This window comes from Oncorhynchus clarkii, chromosome 3 (genome assembly GCF_045791955.1).
Source record: "Oncorhynchus clarkii lewisi isolate Uvic-CL-2024 chromosome 3, UVic_Ocla_1.0, whole genome shotgun sequence".
NCBI lineage: Eukaryota > Metazoa > Chordata > Actinopteri > Salmoniformes > Salmonidae > Oncorhynchus > Oncorhynchus clarkii.
The window spans coordinates 89025881-89043807 of record NC_092149.1 but is presented as its reverse complement, the minus strand read 5'-3'; the positions used below and the strand labels follow the sequence as shown (position 1 = coordinate 89043807).

Genomic DNA, 17927 nt, shown 5'->3' with positions numbered 1-17927 from the left:
CGCCTAGTGAGTGTGTTCTCATTGAAATAGTGTAGACTGCCTATATGGGTGGAGGATCATGTGGCAGTTAACTTGAACATGATTGGACTGTAGTTTACTACAGTATCTGTAAATAAATATTTATGATAGAAAGAAGTGGAGGGCGCTCAACCAACGTGAGTCGATGTGCAATCAAACAATGTCCTAATTAAAAAGGAATAGGCACAACGCACAGAGGTCAGACTACGATGGTGAGCGAGCGTTGCGCCAAGGGGTGCTACTTTGGTTTTAGAAGTGGGAGGGACATACATTATTTTTAAATTTCCCAGTTGGATAAACACTCCGGACAGCCTACCGACCAATCGGAGGTATCCACATGGTCCTAAAGCACACCGTTGCCTCGTTTGATAAAATATGGGGGATGGGGGGGGGGTGGTAATCAATAAATATTGGGTACTAAATATTGATGACCCATTTAATTGTCACTGCCTGCAAATCGCCTCCTAAAAAGGTAGGATATATCCTATAGGACTAAACGTAGTGCGTTTTGCTGTCATCATTCTTGCTGCTTTCAGTTCAGTAGCGTACCTGTGAGATCAGGTGAGCGTGTGGTCTCTATTAAATAGAACAGGCTATAGCCTATGTATAAATGGGCAGAGAAGCACTGGGCAGTTATCGTTCCAAGGAAATGTACTTCCTAAATAGGCCTATGATTAGGCTATAGTTTACTACATTGCCTAGAATTAGGACCTAAATATTGATCACCCATATTTCTCAGTCTGAAAATATTCCCACTCCTTAAAGAGGTAGAGCCTCTCCAACTCTGCTCTCTTCAAACTAAATCTAGTTTATTGGCTGATAAAGGGATATCTGGTAATTTAACCTATTTCTTAAGTTATGGCTTTGCCCTTTTAAACAGCAACATACAGTGCCTTGCGAAAGTATTCGGCCCCCTTGAACTTTGCGACCTTTTGCCACATTTCAGGCTTCAAACGTAAAGATATAAAACTGTATTTTTTTTGTGAAGAATCAACAACAAGTGGGACACAATCATGAAGTGGAACGACATTTATTGGATATTTCTAACTTTTTTAACAAATCAAAAACTGAAAAATTGGGCGTGCAAAATTATTCAGCCCCTTTACTTTCAGTGCAGAAAACTCTCTCCAGAAGTTCAGTGAGGATCTCTGAATGATCCAATGTTGACCTAAATGACTAATGATGATAAATACAATCCACCTGTGTGTAATCAAGTCTCCGTATAAATGCACCTGCACTGTGATAGTCTCAGAGGTCCGTTAAAAGCGCAGAGAATATCATGAAGAACAAGGAACACACCAGGCAGGTCCGAGATACTGTTGTGAAGAAGTTTAAAGCCGGATTTGGATACAAAAAGATTTCCCAAGCTTTAAACATCCCAAGGAGCACTGTGCAAGCGATAATATTGAAATGGAAGGAGTATCAGACCACTGCAAATCTACCAAGACCTGGCCGTCCCTCTAAACTTTCAGCTCATACAAGGAGAAGACTGATCAGAGATGCAGCCAAGAGGCCCATGATCACTCTGGATGAACTGCAGAGATCTACAGCTGAGGTGGGAGACTCTGTCCATAGGACAACAATCAGTCGTATATTGCACAAATCTGGCCTTTATGGAAGAGTGGCAAGAAGAAAGCCATTTCTTAAAGATATCCATAAAAAGTGTTGTTTAAAGTTTGCCACAAGCCACCTGGGAGACACACCAAACATGTGGAAGAAGGTGCTCTGGTCAGATGAAACCAAAATTGAACTTTTTGGCAACAATGCAAAACGTTATGTTTGGCGTAAAAGCAACACAGCTGAACACACCATCCCCACTGTCAAACATGGTGGTGGCAGCATCATGGTTTGGGCCTGCTTTTCTTCAGCAGGGACAGGGAAGATGGTTAAAATTGATGGGAAGATGGATGGAGCCAAATACAGGACCATTCTGGAAGAAAACCTGATGGAGTCTGCAAAAGACCTGAGACTGGGACGGAGATTTGTCTTCCAACAAGACAATGATCCAAAACATAAAGCAAAATCTACAATGGAATGGTTCAAAAATAAACATATCCAGGTGTTAGAATGGCCAAGTCAAAGTCCAGACCTGAATCCAATCGAGAATCTGTGGAAAGAACTGAAAACTGCTGTTCACAAATGCTCTCCATCCAACCTCACTGAGCTCGAGCTGTTTTGCAAGGAGGAATGGGAAAAAATGTCAGTCTCTCGATGTGCAAAACTGATAGAGACATACCCCAAGCGACTTACAGCTGTAATCGCAGCAAAAGGAGGCGCTACAAAGTATTAATTTAAGGGGGCTGAATAATTTTGCACGCCCAATTTTTCAGTTTTTGATTTGTTAAAACAGTTTGAAATATCCAATAAATGTCGTTCCACTTCATGATTGTGTCCCACTTGTTGTTGATTCTTCACAAAAAAATACAGTTTTATATCTTTATGTTTGAAGCCTGAAATGTGGCAAAAGGTCGCAAAGTTCAAGGGGGCCGAATACTTTCGCAAGGCACTGTATTATGAAGATGTCAAATGGTCACCAACAAAAAGATAAACAAGAGGCATATAGCTAATGCAGCATATGGAATTAATTTTCCACATGTAAATAGCCCTCTTCAGTAGTCCTCAAAGCATGCCATTTCAGTAGTCCTCAAAGCATGCCATTTCAGTAGTCCTCAAAGCATGCCATTTCAGTTGTCCTCAAAGCATGCCATTTCAGTTGTCCTCAAAGCATGCCATTTCAGTAGTCCTCAAAGCCATTCCATGAGCGCAGCATTTATTTTTCAACTCGAATCATGGAGCCCAATCAGTCCTCTAATAACAAGAAAATCATAAACCACAGAGTAGGGCTGGCTAATAAGTCCATATTTTTGTGGTTGTGCTCAGGTAAATCCATTTGGCTAATCTATACTTCTACTACTATATTTCCACATCCTGTTCTTGAAGATCAAGGGGTATAACATTAGTTAGAATGACTGGAATTCTGATAGAGTTTGGTTTTTAATGTAAAGATATAATTTAATCATATTATTATATGTAGTAGAAAGCGAAGGGTTAGAAGAATCCTACATAACCAACCCATAAAGTGAAATGTAACATCCATATTTGACCAGCTGTGTAAACGATAACAAGGATTTATCCTGCAATAGATGTCGTTCAATTGGTAAGATACATTTATGTCTTCTTCTAAGGCCTCTTAAGGGGAAAGTAATCTAAAAGTAACTGAATGTAATTAGATTACGTTACTGAGTTTGGGGTAATCCAAAAGTTACGTTACTGATTACAATTTTGGTAACTAGTAACTGTAACAGATTACATTTAGAAAGTAACCTACCCAACCCTGTACCTGAGTCACCGGCTTCATCAATAAGTGCATCGACGACATCGTCTTCACAATGACCATACATACGTACAGTTGATGTCAGAAGTTTACATACACCTCAGCCAAATACATTTAAACTCAGTTTTTCACAATTCCTGACATTTAATCAGAGTAAAAAAATCCCCTGTCTTAGGTCAGTTAGGATCACCACTTTATTTTAAGAATGTGAAATGTCAGAATAATAGTAGGGAATTATTTATTTCAGCTTTTATTTCTTTCATCACTTTCCCAGTGGCTCAGAAGTTTACATACACTCAATTAGTATTTGGTAGCATTGTTGTTTAACAAGTTGTTTAACTTGGGTCAAACGTTTCGGGTAGCCTTCCACAAGCTTCCCACAATAAGTTGGGTGAATTTTGACCCACTCCTCCTGACAGGGCTGGTGTATCTGAGTCAGGTTTGTAGGCCTCCTTGCTTGCACACGCTTTTTTAGTTCTGCCAACAAATGTTCTATATGATTGAGGTCAGGGCTTTGTGATGGCCACTCCAATACCTTGACTTTGTTGTCCTTAAGCCATTTTGCCACAACTTTGGAAGTATGCTTGGGGTCATTGTCCATTTGGAAGACCCATTTGCGACCAAGCCTTAACTTCCTGACTGATGTCTTGAGATGTTGCTTCAATATATCCACATCATTTTTCTCCCTCATGATGCCATCTATTTTGTGAAGTGCACCAGTCCTTCCTGCAGCAAAGCACCCCTACAACATGATGCTGCCACCCCCGTGCTTCACAGAAGGGATGATGTTCTTCGGCTTGCAAGCGTCCCCCTTTTTCCTCCAAATATAACGATGGTCATTATGGCCAAACAGTTCTATTTTTGTTTCATCAGACCAGAGGACATTTCTCCAAAAAGTACGGTCTTTGTCCCCATGTGCAGTTGCAAAACGTAGTCTGGCTTTTTATGGCGGTTTTGGAGCAGTGGCTTCTTCCTTGCTGAGTGGACTTTCAGGTTATGTTGATATAGGACTCGTTTTACTGTGGATATATATACTTTTGTACCTGTTTCCTCCAGCATCTTCACAAGGTCCTTTGCTGTTGTTCTGGGATTGATTTGCACTTTTCACACCAAAGTATGTTCATCTTTAGGAGACAGAATACACCTCCTTCCTGAGATCACTACTATCCCTGACCTGATGGAGTGGCAGGACCGGCTTATTACTGAGATCACTACTATCCCTGATCTGATGGAGTGGCAGGACCGGCTTATTACTGAGATCACTACTATCCCTGATCTGATGGAGTGGCAGGACCGGCTTATTACTGAGATCACTACTATCCCTGACCTGATGGAGTGGCAGGACCGGCTTATTACTGAGATCACTACTATCCCTGACCTGATGGAGTGGTAGGACCGGCGTATTACTGAGATCACTACTATCCCTGATCTGATGGAGTGGTAGGACCGGCTTATTACTGAGATCACTACTATCCCTGATCTGATGGAGTGGTAGGACCGGCTTATTACTGAGATCACTACTATCCCTGACCTGATGGAGTGGCAGGACCGGCTTATTACTGAGATCACTACTATCCCTGACCTGATGGAGTGGTAGGACCGGCTTATTACTGAGATCACTACTATCCCTGACCTGATGGAGTGGCAGGACCGGCTTATTACTGAGATCACTACTATCCCTGACCTGATGGAGTGGCAGGACCGGCTTATTACTGAGATCACTACTATCCCTGATCTGATGGAGTGGTAGGACCGGCTTATTACTGAGATCACTACTATCCCTGACCTGATGGAGTGGCAGGACCGGCTTATTACTGAGATCACTACTATCCCTGACCTGATGGAGTGGCAGGACCGGCTTATTACTGAGATCACTACTATCCCTGATCTGATGGAGTGGCAGGACCGGCTTATTACTGAGATCACTACTATCCCTGACCTGATGGAGTGGCAGGACCGGCTTATTACTGAGATCACTACTATCCCTGACCTGATGGAGTGGCAGGACCGGCAGCATTGGCAGCACCGGCAGCACCAGCAGCACCAGTAGCACCAGGAGCACCAGGAGCACCGGCAGCACCAGTAGCACCAGGAGCACCAGGAGCACCGGCAGCACCAGCAGCACCGGCAGCACCGGCAGCACCAGTAGCACCAGGAGCACCAGGAGCACCGGCAGCACCAGTAGCACCAGGAGCACCAGGAGCGCCAGGAGCACCAGCAGCACCAGCAGCACCAGCAGCACAAGTTTATTTCTATCCTTTTGGAATATTTCCTGTTAACAATGTTACATTTCATAACTTCTTATAACAATAAAATCTAATTTACCAACATTTCTGAAAATTGATATATAGCGTTTTGGAATTAAACTCTTCAGATCAATATAGAGAGAGAAGAGGGTTCACAACGTTTTTTCTGATGTTGAATGTTGCAGTCACAGATGGGTTCATTTTATCTTTATAATCAAACCACATAGGTTCAGAGATCTATTGTGGCGACCACTTCCTGACTGAGCAAACAGGATGGAGTAAGGTATGATGTAAACAACTGCTGCACAGTGGTTCTTCACATCTCTGTGTCACATACTAGTACTGTAGATTCTCCTCCACAGACACTCTGTTAACCCTAAGTACAGATCTAGGATCAGTTCCCCCTCCTCAGATTCTAACCTTTAACAAAACAAAAATTTGAAGGGGGGGGGGGGGGGGGGGGGGGGGGTGCAAAACTGACCCAGGATAAGCTTCCTAAGGGTAACTTCACCCGACACCTCTACAGGCTCTTGATTTCTGACTCAAAGAACCCGAACCCTGTTGTCTTCTGGAACGTGACGTCACTATCCCAACAGGAGGGACGCCACGTTTCAGTGCAGACGTAAAATAATACTCACTAAAGTTCCAAACCCACCAAACTAGCGTCCTGTCCAGCGGGGTGTACTTGTCCATCAAGCTGCCTCACGACAGAAACAGGTTCCTGCCCTCTAACATGTCATAGTCACTTAACCCACCCTCCTTGTTTCCCCATACAGACAGACCTCTGTCCATACAGAGTGTATCTCTCCACAGCAGAGTGTCCATCTCCTGCCCCAACATGACAGGAGACGATCTGAGATTCCACCTCTTTTTGAACCAGTCCCTCGTTCACACCACAGTGCTCAAGAGGAACCAGAATCACACCAGAAACAACCAATCAGACACCTGGGTCCAGTTCTACCTAGCTGGACAGAACCTGAACCACAACCTAACCAACCGCTATGTGTTCACGGCCAATGGAACAGGACTGTACATCTGCAGAGCAGAGAGGCTGTGGTCACCCCCTTATAAAGTGGACTGTGTTCACACTCTACTGATAACAGGTAAGGAACTGAATACAAAGATGATGCACTGCACAAATGAACTGACCTGGTCCATGATCTATAACATCTCTAACAGAACCATAGTATCTTAGCCTGGTCCCAGATCTATAACATCTCTAACAGAACCATAGTATCTTAGCCTGGTCCCAGATCTATAACATCTCTAACAGAACCATAGTATCTTAGCCTGGTCCCAGATCTATAACACAACCATACTATCCTAGCCTGGTCCCAGATCTATAACACAACCAGACTATCCTAGCCTGGTCCCAGATCTAAAACATCTCTAACAGAACCATACTATCCTAGTCTGGTCCCAGATCTCTAACAGAACCATACTATCCTAGTCTGGTCCCAGATCTATAACAGAACCATACTATCCTAGCCTGGTCCCAGATCTAAAACATCTCTAACAGAACCATACTATCTTAGCCTGGTTCCAGACCTATAACAGAACCATACTATCCTAGCCTGGTCCCAGATCTATAACAGAACCATACTATCCCAGCCTGGTCCCAGATCTATAACAGAACCATAATATCTTAGCCTGGTCCCAGATCTATAACACAACCAGACTATCTTAGCCTGGTCCCAGATCTATAACACAACCAGACTATCCTAGCCTGGTCCTAGATCTATAACACAACCAGACTATCCTAGCCTGGTCCCAGATCTAAAACATCTATAACAGAACCATACTATCTTAGCCTGGTTCCAGACCTAAAACACAACCATACTATCCTAGCCTGGTCCCAGATCTATAACACAACCAGACTATCCTAGCCTGGTCCTAGATCTATAACACAACCAGACTATCCTAGCCTGGTCCCAGATCTAAAACATCTCTAACAGAACCATACTATCCTAGCCTGGTCCCAGATCTAAAACACAGCCAGACTATCCTAGCCTGGTCCCAGATCTAAAACATCTCTAACAGAACCATACTATCTTAGCCTGGTCCATGATCTAAAACATCTCTAACAGAACCATACTATCTTAGCCTGGTCCCAGATCTATAACATCTCTAACAGAACCATAGTATCTTAGCCTGGTCCCAGATCTATAACATCTCTAACAGAACCATAGTATCTTAGCCTGGTCCCAGATCTATAATATCTCTAACAGAACCATAGTATCTTAGCCTGGTCCCAGATCTATAACACAACCATACTATCCTAGCCTGGTCCCAGATCTATAACAGAACCATATTATCCTAGCCTGGTCCCAGATCTAAAACATCTCTAACAGAACCATACTATCTTAGCCTGGTTCCAGACCTATAACAGAACCATACTATCCTAGCCTGGTCCCAGATCTATAACAGAACCATACTATCCCAGCCTGGTCCCAGATCTATAACACAACCAGACTATCTTAGCCTGGTCCCAGATTTATGACACAACCAGACTATCTTAGCCTGGTCCCAGATTTATGACACAACCAGACTATCCTAGCCTGGTCCTAGATCTATAACACAAACAGACTATCCTAGCCTGGTCCCAGATCTAAAACATCTCTAACAGAACCATACTATCTTAGCCTGGTTCCAGACCTATAACACAACCATACTATCCTAGCCTGGTCCCAGATCTATAACACAACCAGACTATCCTAGCCTGGTCCTAGATCTATAACACAACCAGACTATCCTAGCCTGGTCCCAGATCTAAAACATCTCTAACAGAACCATACTATCTTAGCCTGGTTCCAGACCTATAACACAACCATACTATCCTAGCCTGGTCCCAGATCTATACCACAACCAGACTATCCTAGCCTGGTCCCAGATCTATAACACAACCAGACTATCCTAGCCTGGTCCCAGATCTAAAACATCTCTAACAGAACCATACTATCCTAGCCTGGTCCCAGATCTCTAACATAACCATACTATCCTAGCCTGGTCCCAGATCTAAAACACAGCCAGACTATCCTAGCCTGGTCCCAGATCTAAAACATCTCTAACAGAACCATACTATCTTAGCCTGGTCCCAGATCTATACCACAACCCGACTATCTTAGCCTGGTCCCAGATCTAAAACATCTCTAACAGAACCATACTATCTTAGCCTGGTCCATGATCTAAAACATCTCTAACAGAACCATACTATCTTAGCCTGGTCCCAGATCTATAACACAACCAGACTATCCTAGCCTGGTCCTAGATATATAACACAACCAGACTATCCTAGTCTGGTCCATGATCTAAAACATCTCTAACAGAACCAGACTATCTTAGCCTGGTCCCAGATCTATAACACAACCAGACTATCCTAGTCTGGTCCATGATCTAAAACATCTCTAACAGAACCATACTATCTTAGCCTGGTCCCAGACCTATAACACAACCAGACTATCCTAGCCTGGTCCTAGATATATAACACAACCAGACTATCCTAGTCTGGTCCATGATCTAAAACATCTCTAACAGAACCATACTATCTTAGCCTGGTCCCAGATCTATAACACAACCAGACTATCGTAGTCTGGTCCATGATCTAAAACATCTCTAACAGAACCATACTATCCTAGCCTGGTCCCAGATCTAAAACATCTCTAACAGAACCAGACTATCCTAGCCTGGTCCCAGATCTATAACAGAACCAGACTATCCTAGCCTGGTCCCAGATCTATAACATCACTAACAGAACCATACTATCCTAGCCTGGTCCCAGATCTCTAACATAACCAGACTATCCTAGCCTGGTCCCAGATCTATAAAAGAACCATACTATCCTAGGCTGGTCCCAGATCTATAACAGAACCATACTATCCTAGCCTGGTCCCAGATCTATAACAGAACCATATTATCCTAGCCTGGTCCCAGATCTATAACAGAACCATACTATCCTAGCCTGGTCCCAGATCTATAACAGAACCATACTATCTTAGCCTGGTCCCAGATCTAAAACATCTCTAACAGAACCATACTATCTTAGCCTGGTCCATGATCTAAAACATCTCTAACAGAACCATACTATCTTAGCCTGGTCCCAGATCTATAACACAACCAGACTATCCTAGCCTGGTCCCAGATCTAAAACATCTCTAACAGAACCATACTATCTTAGCCTGGTCCCAGATCTCTAACACAACCATACTATCCTAGCCTGGTCCTAGATCTATAACACAACCAGACTATCCTAGTCTGGTCCATGATCTAAAACATCTCTAACAGAACCATACTATCCTAGCCTGGTCCTAGATCTATAACACAACCATACTATCCTAGCCTGGTCCCAGATCTATAACAGAACCATACTATCCTAGCCTGGTCCCAGATCTATAACAGAACCAGACTATCCTAGCCTGGTCCCAGATCTAAAACATCTCTAACAGAACCATACTATCTTAGCCTGGTCCCAGACCTATAACAGAACCATACTATCTTAGCCTGGTCCCAGATCTAAAACATCTCTAACAGAACCATACTATCTTAGCCTGGTCCCAGACCTATAACAGAACCATGCGATCTTAGCCTGGTCCCAGATCTATAACACAACCAGACTATCCTAGCCTGGTCCCAGACCTATAACACAACCATACTATCCTAGCCTGGTCCCAGATCTATAACAGAACCATACTATCCTAGCCTGGTCCCAGATCTATAACAGAACCATACTATCCTAGCCTGGTCCCAGATCTATAACACAACCAGACTATCCTAGCCTGGTCCCAGATCTATAACAGAACCATACTATCCTAGCCTGGTCCCAGATCTATAACAGAACCATACTATCCTAGCCTGGTCCCAGATCTATAACACAACCAGACTATCCTAGCCTGGTCCCAGATCTATAACAGAACCATACTATCCTAGCCTGGTCCCAGATCTATAACAGAACCATACAATCCTAGCCTGGTCCCAGATCTAAAACATCTCTAACAGAACCACACTATCTTAGCCTGGTCCCAGATCTATAACACAACCAGACTATCCTAGCCTGGTCCCAGATCTATAACACAACCATACTATCCCAGCCTGGTCCCAGATCTATAACAGAACCATACTATCTTAGCCTGGTCCCAGATCTATAACACAACCAGACTATCTTAGCCTGGTCCCAGATCTATAACACAACCAGACTATCCTAGCCTGGTACTAGATCTATAACACAACCAGACTATCCTAGCCTGGTCCCAGATCTAAAACATCTCTAACAGAACCATACTACCTTAGCCTGGTTCCAGACCTATAACACAACCATACTATCCTAGCCTGGTCCCAGATCTATAACACAACCAGACTATCCTAGCCTGGTCCTAGATCTATAACACAACCAGACTATCCTAGCCTGGTCCCAGATCTAAAACATCTCTAACAGAACCATACTATCTTAGCCTGGTTCCAGACCTATAACACAACCATACTATCCTAGCCTGGTCCCAGATCTATAACACAACCAGACTATCCTAGCCTGGTCCCAGATCTATAACACAACCAGACTATCCTAGCCTGGTCCCAGATCTAAAACATCTCTAACAGAACCATACTATCCTAGCCTGGTCCCAGATCTAAAACACAGCCAGACTATCCTAGCCTGGTCCCAGATCTAAAACATTTCTAACAGAACCATACTATCTTAGCCTGGTCCCAGATCTATAACACAACCAGACTATCTTAGCCTGGTCCCAGATCTAAAACATCTCTAACAGAACCATACTATCTTAGCCTGGTCCATGATCTAAACATCTCTAACAGAACCATACTATCTTAGCCTGGTCCCAGATCTATAACATCTCTAACAGAACCATAGTATCTTAGCCTGGTCCCAGATCTATAACATCTCTAACAGAACCATAGTATCTTAGCCTGGTCCCAGATCTATAATATCTCTAACAGAACCATAGTATCTTATCCTGGTCCCAGATCTATAACACAACCATACTATCCTAGCCTGGTCCCAGATCTAAAACATCTCTAACAGAACCATACTATCTTAGCCTGGTTCCAGACCTATAACAGAACCATACTATCCTAGCCTGGTCCCAGATCTATAACAGAACCATACTATCCCAGCCTGGTCCCAGATCTATAACAGAACCATACTATCTTAGCCTGGTCCCAGATCTATAACACAACCAGACTATCTTAGCCTGGTCCCAGATTTATGACACAACCAGACTATCTTAGCCTGGTCCCAGATTTATGACACAACCAGACTATCCTAGCCTGGTCCTAGATCTATAACACAAACAGACTATCCTAGCCTGGTCCCAGATCTAAAACATCTCTAACAGAACCATACTATCTTAGCCTGGTTCCAGACCTATAACACAACCATACTATCCTAGCTTGGTCCCAGATCTATAACACAACCAGACTATCCTAGCCTGGTCCTAGATCTATAACACAACCAGACTCTCCTAGCCTGGTCCCAGATCTAAAACATCTCTAACAGAACCATACTATCTTAGCCTGGTTCCAGACCTATAACACAACCATACTATCCTAGCCTGGTCCCAGATCTATAACACAACCAGACTATCCTAGCCTGGTCCCAGATCTATAACAGAACCAGACTATCCTAGCCTGGTCCCAGATCTAAAACATCTCTAACAGAACCATACTATCTTAGCCTGGTCCCAGACCTATAACAGAACCATACTATCTTAGCCTGGTCCCAGATCTAAAACATCTCTAACAGAACCATACTATCTTAGCCTGGTCCCAGACCTATAACAGAACCATGCGATCTTAGCCTGGTCCCAGATCTATAACACAACCAGACTATCCTAGCCTGGTCCCAGACCTATAACACAACCATACTATCCTAGCCTGGTCCCAGATCTATAACAGAACCATACTATCCTAGCCTGGTCCCAGATCTATAACAGAACCATACTATCCTAGCCTGGTCCCAGATCTATAACACAACCAGACTATCCTAGCCTGGTCCCAGATCTATAACAGAACCATACTATCCTAGCCTGGTCCCAGATCTATAACAGAACCATACTATCCTAGCCTGGTCCCAGATCTAAAACATCTCTAACAGAACCACACTATCTTAGCCTGGTCCCAGATCTATAACACAACCAGACTATCCTAGCCTGGTCCCAGATCTATAACACAACCATACTATCCCAGCCTGGTCCCAGATCTATAACAGAACCATACTATCTTAGCCTGGTCCCAGATCTATAACACAACCAGACTATCTTAGCCTGGTCCAAGATCTATAACACAACCAGACTATCCTAGCCTGGTACTAGATCTATAACACAACCAGACTATCCTAGCCTGGTCCCAGATCTAAAACATCTCTAACAGAACCATACTACCTTAGCCTGGTTCCAGACCTATAACACAACCATACTATCCTAGCCTGGTCCCAGATCTATAACACAACCAGACTATCCTAGCCTGGTCCTAGATCTATAACACAACCAGACTATCCTAGCCTGGTCCCAGATCTAAAACATCTCTAACAGAACCATACTATCTTAGCCTGGTTCCAGACCTATAACACAACCATACTATCCTAGCCTGGTCCCAGATCTATAACACAACCAGACTATCCTAGCCTGGTCCCAGATCTATAACACAACCAGACTATCCTAGCCTGGTCCCAGATCTAAAACATCTCTAACAGAACCATACTATCCTAGCCTGGTCCCAGATCTAAAACACAGCCAGACTATCCTAGCCTGGTCCCAGATCTAAAACATTTCTAACAGAACCATACTATCTTAGCCTGGTCCCAGATCTATAACACAACCAGACTATCTTAGCCTGGTCCCTGATCTAAAACATCTCTAACAGAACCATACTATCTTAGCCTGGTCCATGATCTAAACATCTCTAACAGAACCATACTATCTTAGCCTGGTCCCAGATCTATAACATCTCTAACAGAACCATAGTATCTTAGCCTGGTCCCAGATCTATAACATCTCTAACAGAACCATAGTATCTTAGCCTGGTCCCAGATCTATAATATCTCTAACAGAACCATAGTATCTTATCCTGGTCCCAGATCTATAACACAACCATACTATCCTAGCCTGGTCCCAGATCTATAACAGAACCATACTATCCTAGCCTGGTCCCAGATCTAAAACATCTCTAACAGAACCATACTATCTTAGCCTGGTTCCAGACCTATAACAGAACCATACTATCCTAGCCTGGTCCCAGATCTATAACAGAACCATACTATCCCAGCCTGGTCCCAGATCTATAACAGAACCATACTATCTTAGCCTGGTCCCAGATCTAAAACATCTCTAACAGAACCATACTATCTTAGCCTGGTCCCAGACCTATAACAGAACCATGCGATCTTAGCCTGGTCCCAGATCTATAACACAACCAGACTATCCTAGCCTGGTCCCAGACCTATAACACAACCATACTATCCTAGCCTGGTCCCAGATCTATAACAGAACCATACTATCCTAGCCTGGTCCCAGATCTATAACAGAACCATACTATCCTAGCCTGGTCCCAGATCTATAACACAACCAGACTATCCTAGCCTGGTCCCAGATCTATAACAGAACCATACTATCCTAGCCTGGTCCCAGATCTATAACAGAACCATACTATCCTAGCCTGGTCCCAGATCTAAAACATCTCTAACAGAACCACACTATCTTAGCCTGGTCCCAGATCTATAACACAACCAGACTATCCTAGCCTGGTCCCAGATCTATAACACAACCATACTATCCCAGCCTGGTCCCAGATCTATAACAGAACCATACTATCTTAGCCTGGTCCCAGATCTATAACACAACCAGACTATCTTAGCCTGGTCCCAGATCTATAACACAACCAGACTATCCTAGCCTGGTACTAGATCTATAACACAACCAGACTATCCTAGCCTGGTCCCAGATCTAAAACATCTCTAACAGAACCATACTACCTTAGCCTGGTTCCAGACCTATAACACAACCATACTATCCTAGCCTGGTCCCAGATCTATAACACAACCAGACTATCCTAGCCTGGTCCTAGATCTATAACACAACCAGACTATCCTAGCCTGGTCCCAGATCTAAAACATCTCTAACAGAACCATACTATCTTAGCCTGGTTCCAGACCTATAACACAACCATACTATCCTAGCCTGGTCCCAGATCTATAACACAACCAGACTATCCTAGCCTGGTCCCAGATCTATAACACAACCAGACTATCCTAGCCTGGTCCCAGATCTAAAACATCTCTAACAGAACCATACTATCCTAGCCTGGTCCCAGATCTAAAACACAGCCAGACTATCCTAGCCTGGTCCCAGATCTAAAACATTTCTAACAGAACCATACTATCTTAGCCTGGTCCCAGATCTATAACACAACCAGACTATCTTAGCCTGGTCCCAGATCTAAAACATCTCTAACAGAACCATACTATCTTAGCCTGGTCCATGATCTAAACATCTCTAACAGAACCTACTATCTTAGCCTGGTCCCAGATCTATAACATCTCTAACAGAACCATAGTATCTTAGCCTGGTCCCAGATCTATAACATCTCTAACAGAACCATAGTATCTTAGCCTGGTCCCAGATCTATAATATCTCTAACAGAACCATAGTATCTTATCCTGGTCCCAGATCTATAACACAACCATACTATCCTAGCCTGGTCCCAGATCTATAACAGAACCATACTATCCTAGCCTGGTCCCAGATCTAAAACATCTCTAACAGAACCATACTATCTTAGCCTGGTTCCAGACCTATAACAGAACCATACTATCCTAGCCTGGTCCCAGATCTATAACAGAACCATACTATCCCAGCCTGGTCCCAGATCTATAACAGAACCATACTATCTTAGCCTGGTCCCAGATCTATCACACAACCAGACTATCTTAGCCTGGTCCCAGATTTATGACACAACCAGACTATCTTAGCCTGGTCCCAGATTTATGACACAACCAGACTATCCTAGCCTGGTCCTAGATCTATAACACAAACAGACTATCCTAGCCTGGTCCCAGATCTAAAACATCTCTAACAGAACCATACTATCTTAGCCTGGTTCCAGACCTATAACACAACCATACTCTCCTAGCTTGGTCCCAGATCTATAACACAACCAGACTATCCTAGCCTGGTCCTAGATCTATAACACAACCAGACTATCCTAGCCTGGTCCCAGATCTAAAACATCTCTAACAGAACCATACTATCTTAGCCTGGTTCCAGACCTATAACACAACCATACTATCCTAGCCTGGTCCCAGATCTATAACACAACCAGACTATCCTAGCCTGGTCCCAGATCTATAACACAACCAGACTATCCTAGCCTGGTCCCAGATCTAAAACATCTCTAACAGAACCATACTATCCTAGCCTGGTCCCAGATCTCTAACAGAACCATACTATCCTAGCCTGGTCCCAGATCTAAAACACAACCAGACTATCCTAGCCTGGTCCCAGATCTAAAACATCTCTAACAGAACCATACTATCCTAGTCTGGTCCCAGATCTCTAACAGAACCATACTATCCTAGTCTGGTCCCAGATCTATAACAGAACCATACTATCCTAGCCTGGTCCCAGATCTAAAACATCTCTAACAGAACCATACTATCTTAGCCTGGTTCCAGACCTATAACAGAACCATACTATCCTAGCCTGGTCCCAGATCTATAACAGAACCATACTATCCCAGCCTGGTCCCAGATCTATAACAGAACCATAATATCTTAGCCTGGTCCCAGATCTATAACACAACCAGACTATCTTAGCCTGGTCCCAGATCTATAACACAACCAGACTATCCTAGCCTGGTCCTAGATCTATAACACAACCAGACTATCCTAGCCTGGTCCCAGATCTAAAACATCTATAACAGAACCATACTATCTTAGCCTGGTTCCAGACCTAAAACACAACCATACTATCCTAGCCTGGTCCCAGATCTATAACACAACCAGACTATCCTAGCCTGGTCCTAGATCTATAACACAACCAGACTATCCTAGCCTGGTCCCAGATCTAAAACATCTCTAACAGAACCATACTATCTTAGCCTGGTTCCAGACCTATAACACAACCATACTATCCTAGCCTGGTCCCAGATCTATAACACAACCAGACTATCCTAGCCTGGTCCCAGATCTATAACACAACCAGACTATCCTAGCCTGGTCCCAGATCTAAAACATCTCTAACAGAACCATACTATCCTAGCCTGGTCCCAGATCTAAAACACAGCCAGACTATCCTAGCCTGGTCCCAGATCTAAAACATCTCTAACAGAACCATACTATCTTAGCCTGGTCCATGATCTAAAACATCTCTAACAGAACCATACTATCTTAGCCTGGTCCCAGATCTATAACATCTCTAACAGAACCATAGTATCTTAGCCTGGTCCCAGATCTATAACATCTCTAACAGAACCATAGTATCTTAGCCTGGTCCCAGATCTATAATATCTCTAACAGAACCATAGTATCTTAGCCTGGTCCCAGATCTATAACACAACCATACTATCCTAGCCTGGTCCCAGATCTATAACAGAACCATATTATCCTAGCCTGGTCCCAGATCTAAAACATCTCTAACAGAACCATACTATCTTAGCCTGGTTCCAGACCTATAACAGAACCATACTATCCTAGCCTGGTCCCAGATCTATAACAGAACCATACTATCCCAGCCTGGTCCCAGATCTATAACACAACCAGACTATCTTAGCCTGGTCCCAGATTTATGACACAACCAGACTATCTTAGCCTGGTCCCAGATTTATGACACAACCAGACTATCCTAGCCTGGTCCTAGATCTATAACACAAACAGACTATCCTAGCCTGGTCCCAGATCTAAAACATCTCTAACAGAACCATACTATCTTAGCCTGGTTCCAGACCTATAACACAACCATACTATCCTAGCCTGGTCCCAGATCTATAACACAACCAGACTATCCTAGCCTGGTCCTAGATCTATAACACAACCAGACTATCCTAGCCTGGTCCCAGATCTAAAACATCTCTAACAGAACCATACTATCTTAGCCTGGTTCCAGACCTATAACACAACCATACTATCCTAGCCTGGTCCCAGATCTATACCACAACCAGACTATCCTAGCCTGGTCCCAGATCTATAACACAACCAGACTATCCTAGCCTGGTCCCAGATCTAAAACATCTCTAACAGAACCATACTATCCTAGCCTGGTCCCAGATCTCTAACATAACCATACTATCCTAGCCTGGTCCCAGATCTAAAACACAGCCAGACTATCCTA

At 43.6% G+C, this 17927-nt stretch overlaps 1 protein-coding gene across 1 annotated transcript in view; it reads left to right on the top strand.

Annotated features, from left to right (window-relative positions):
* Positions 1-17927, top strand: part of LOC139406205 (T-cell-specific surface glycoprotein CD28-like) — a 163653-nt gene that overhangs the window by 12532 nt on the left and 133194 nt on the right. The window contains exon 2 of the mRNA XM_071148711.1: positions 6375-6701. Within this exon, the coding sequence (XP_071004812.1) occupies positions 6375-6701 (327 nt within the window). The remainder of the gene's footprint in view (positions 1-6374; positions 6702-17927) is intronic.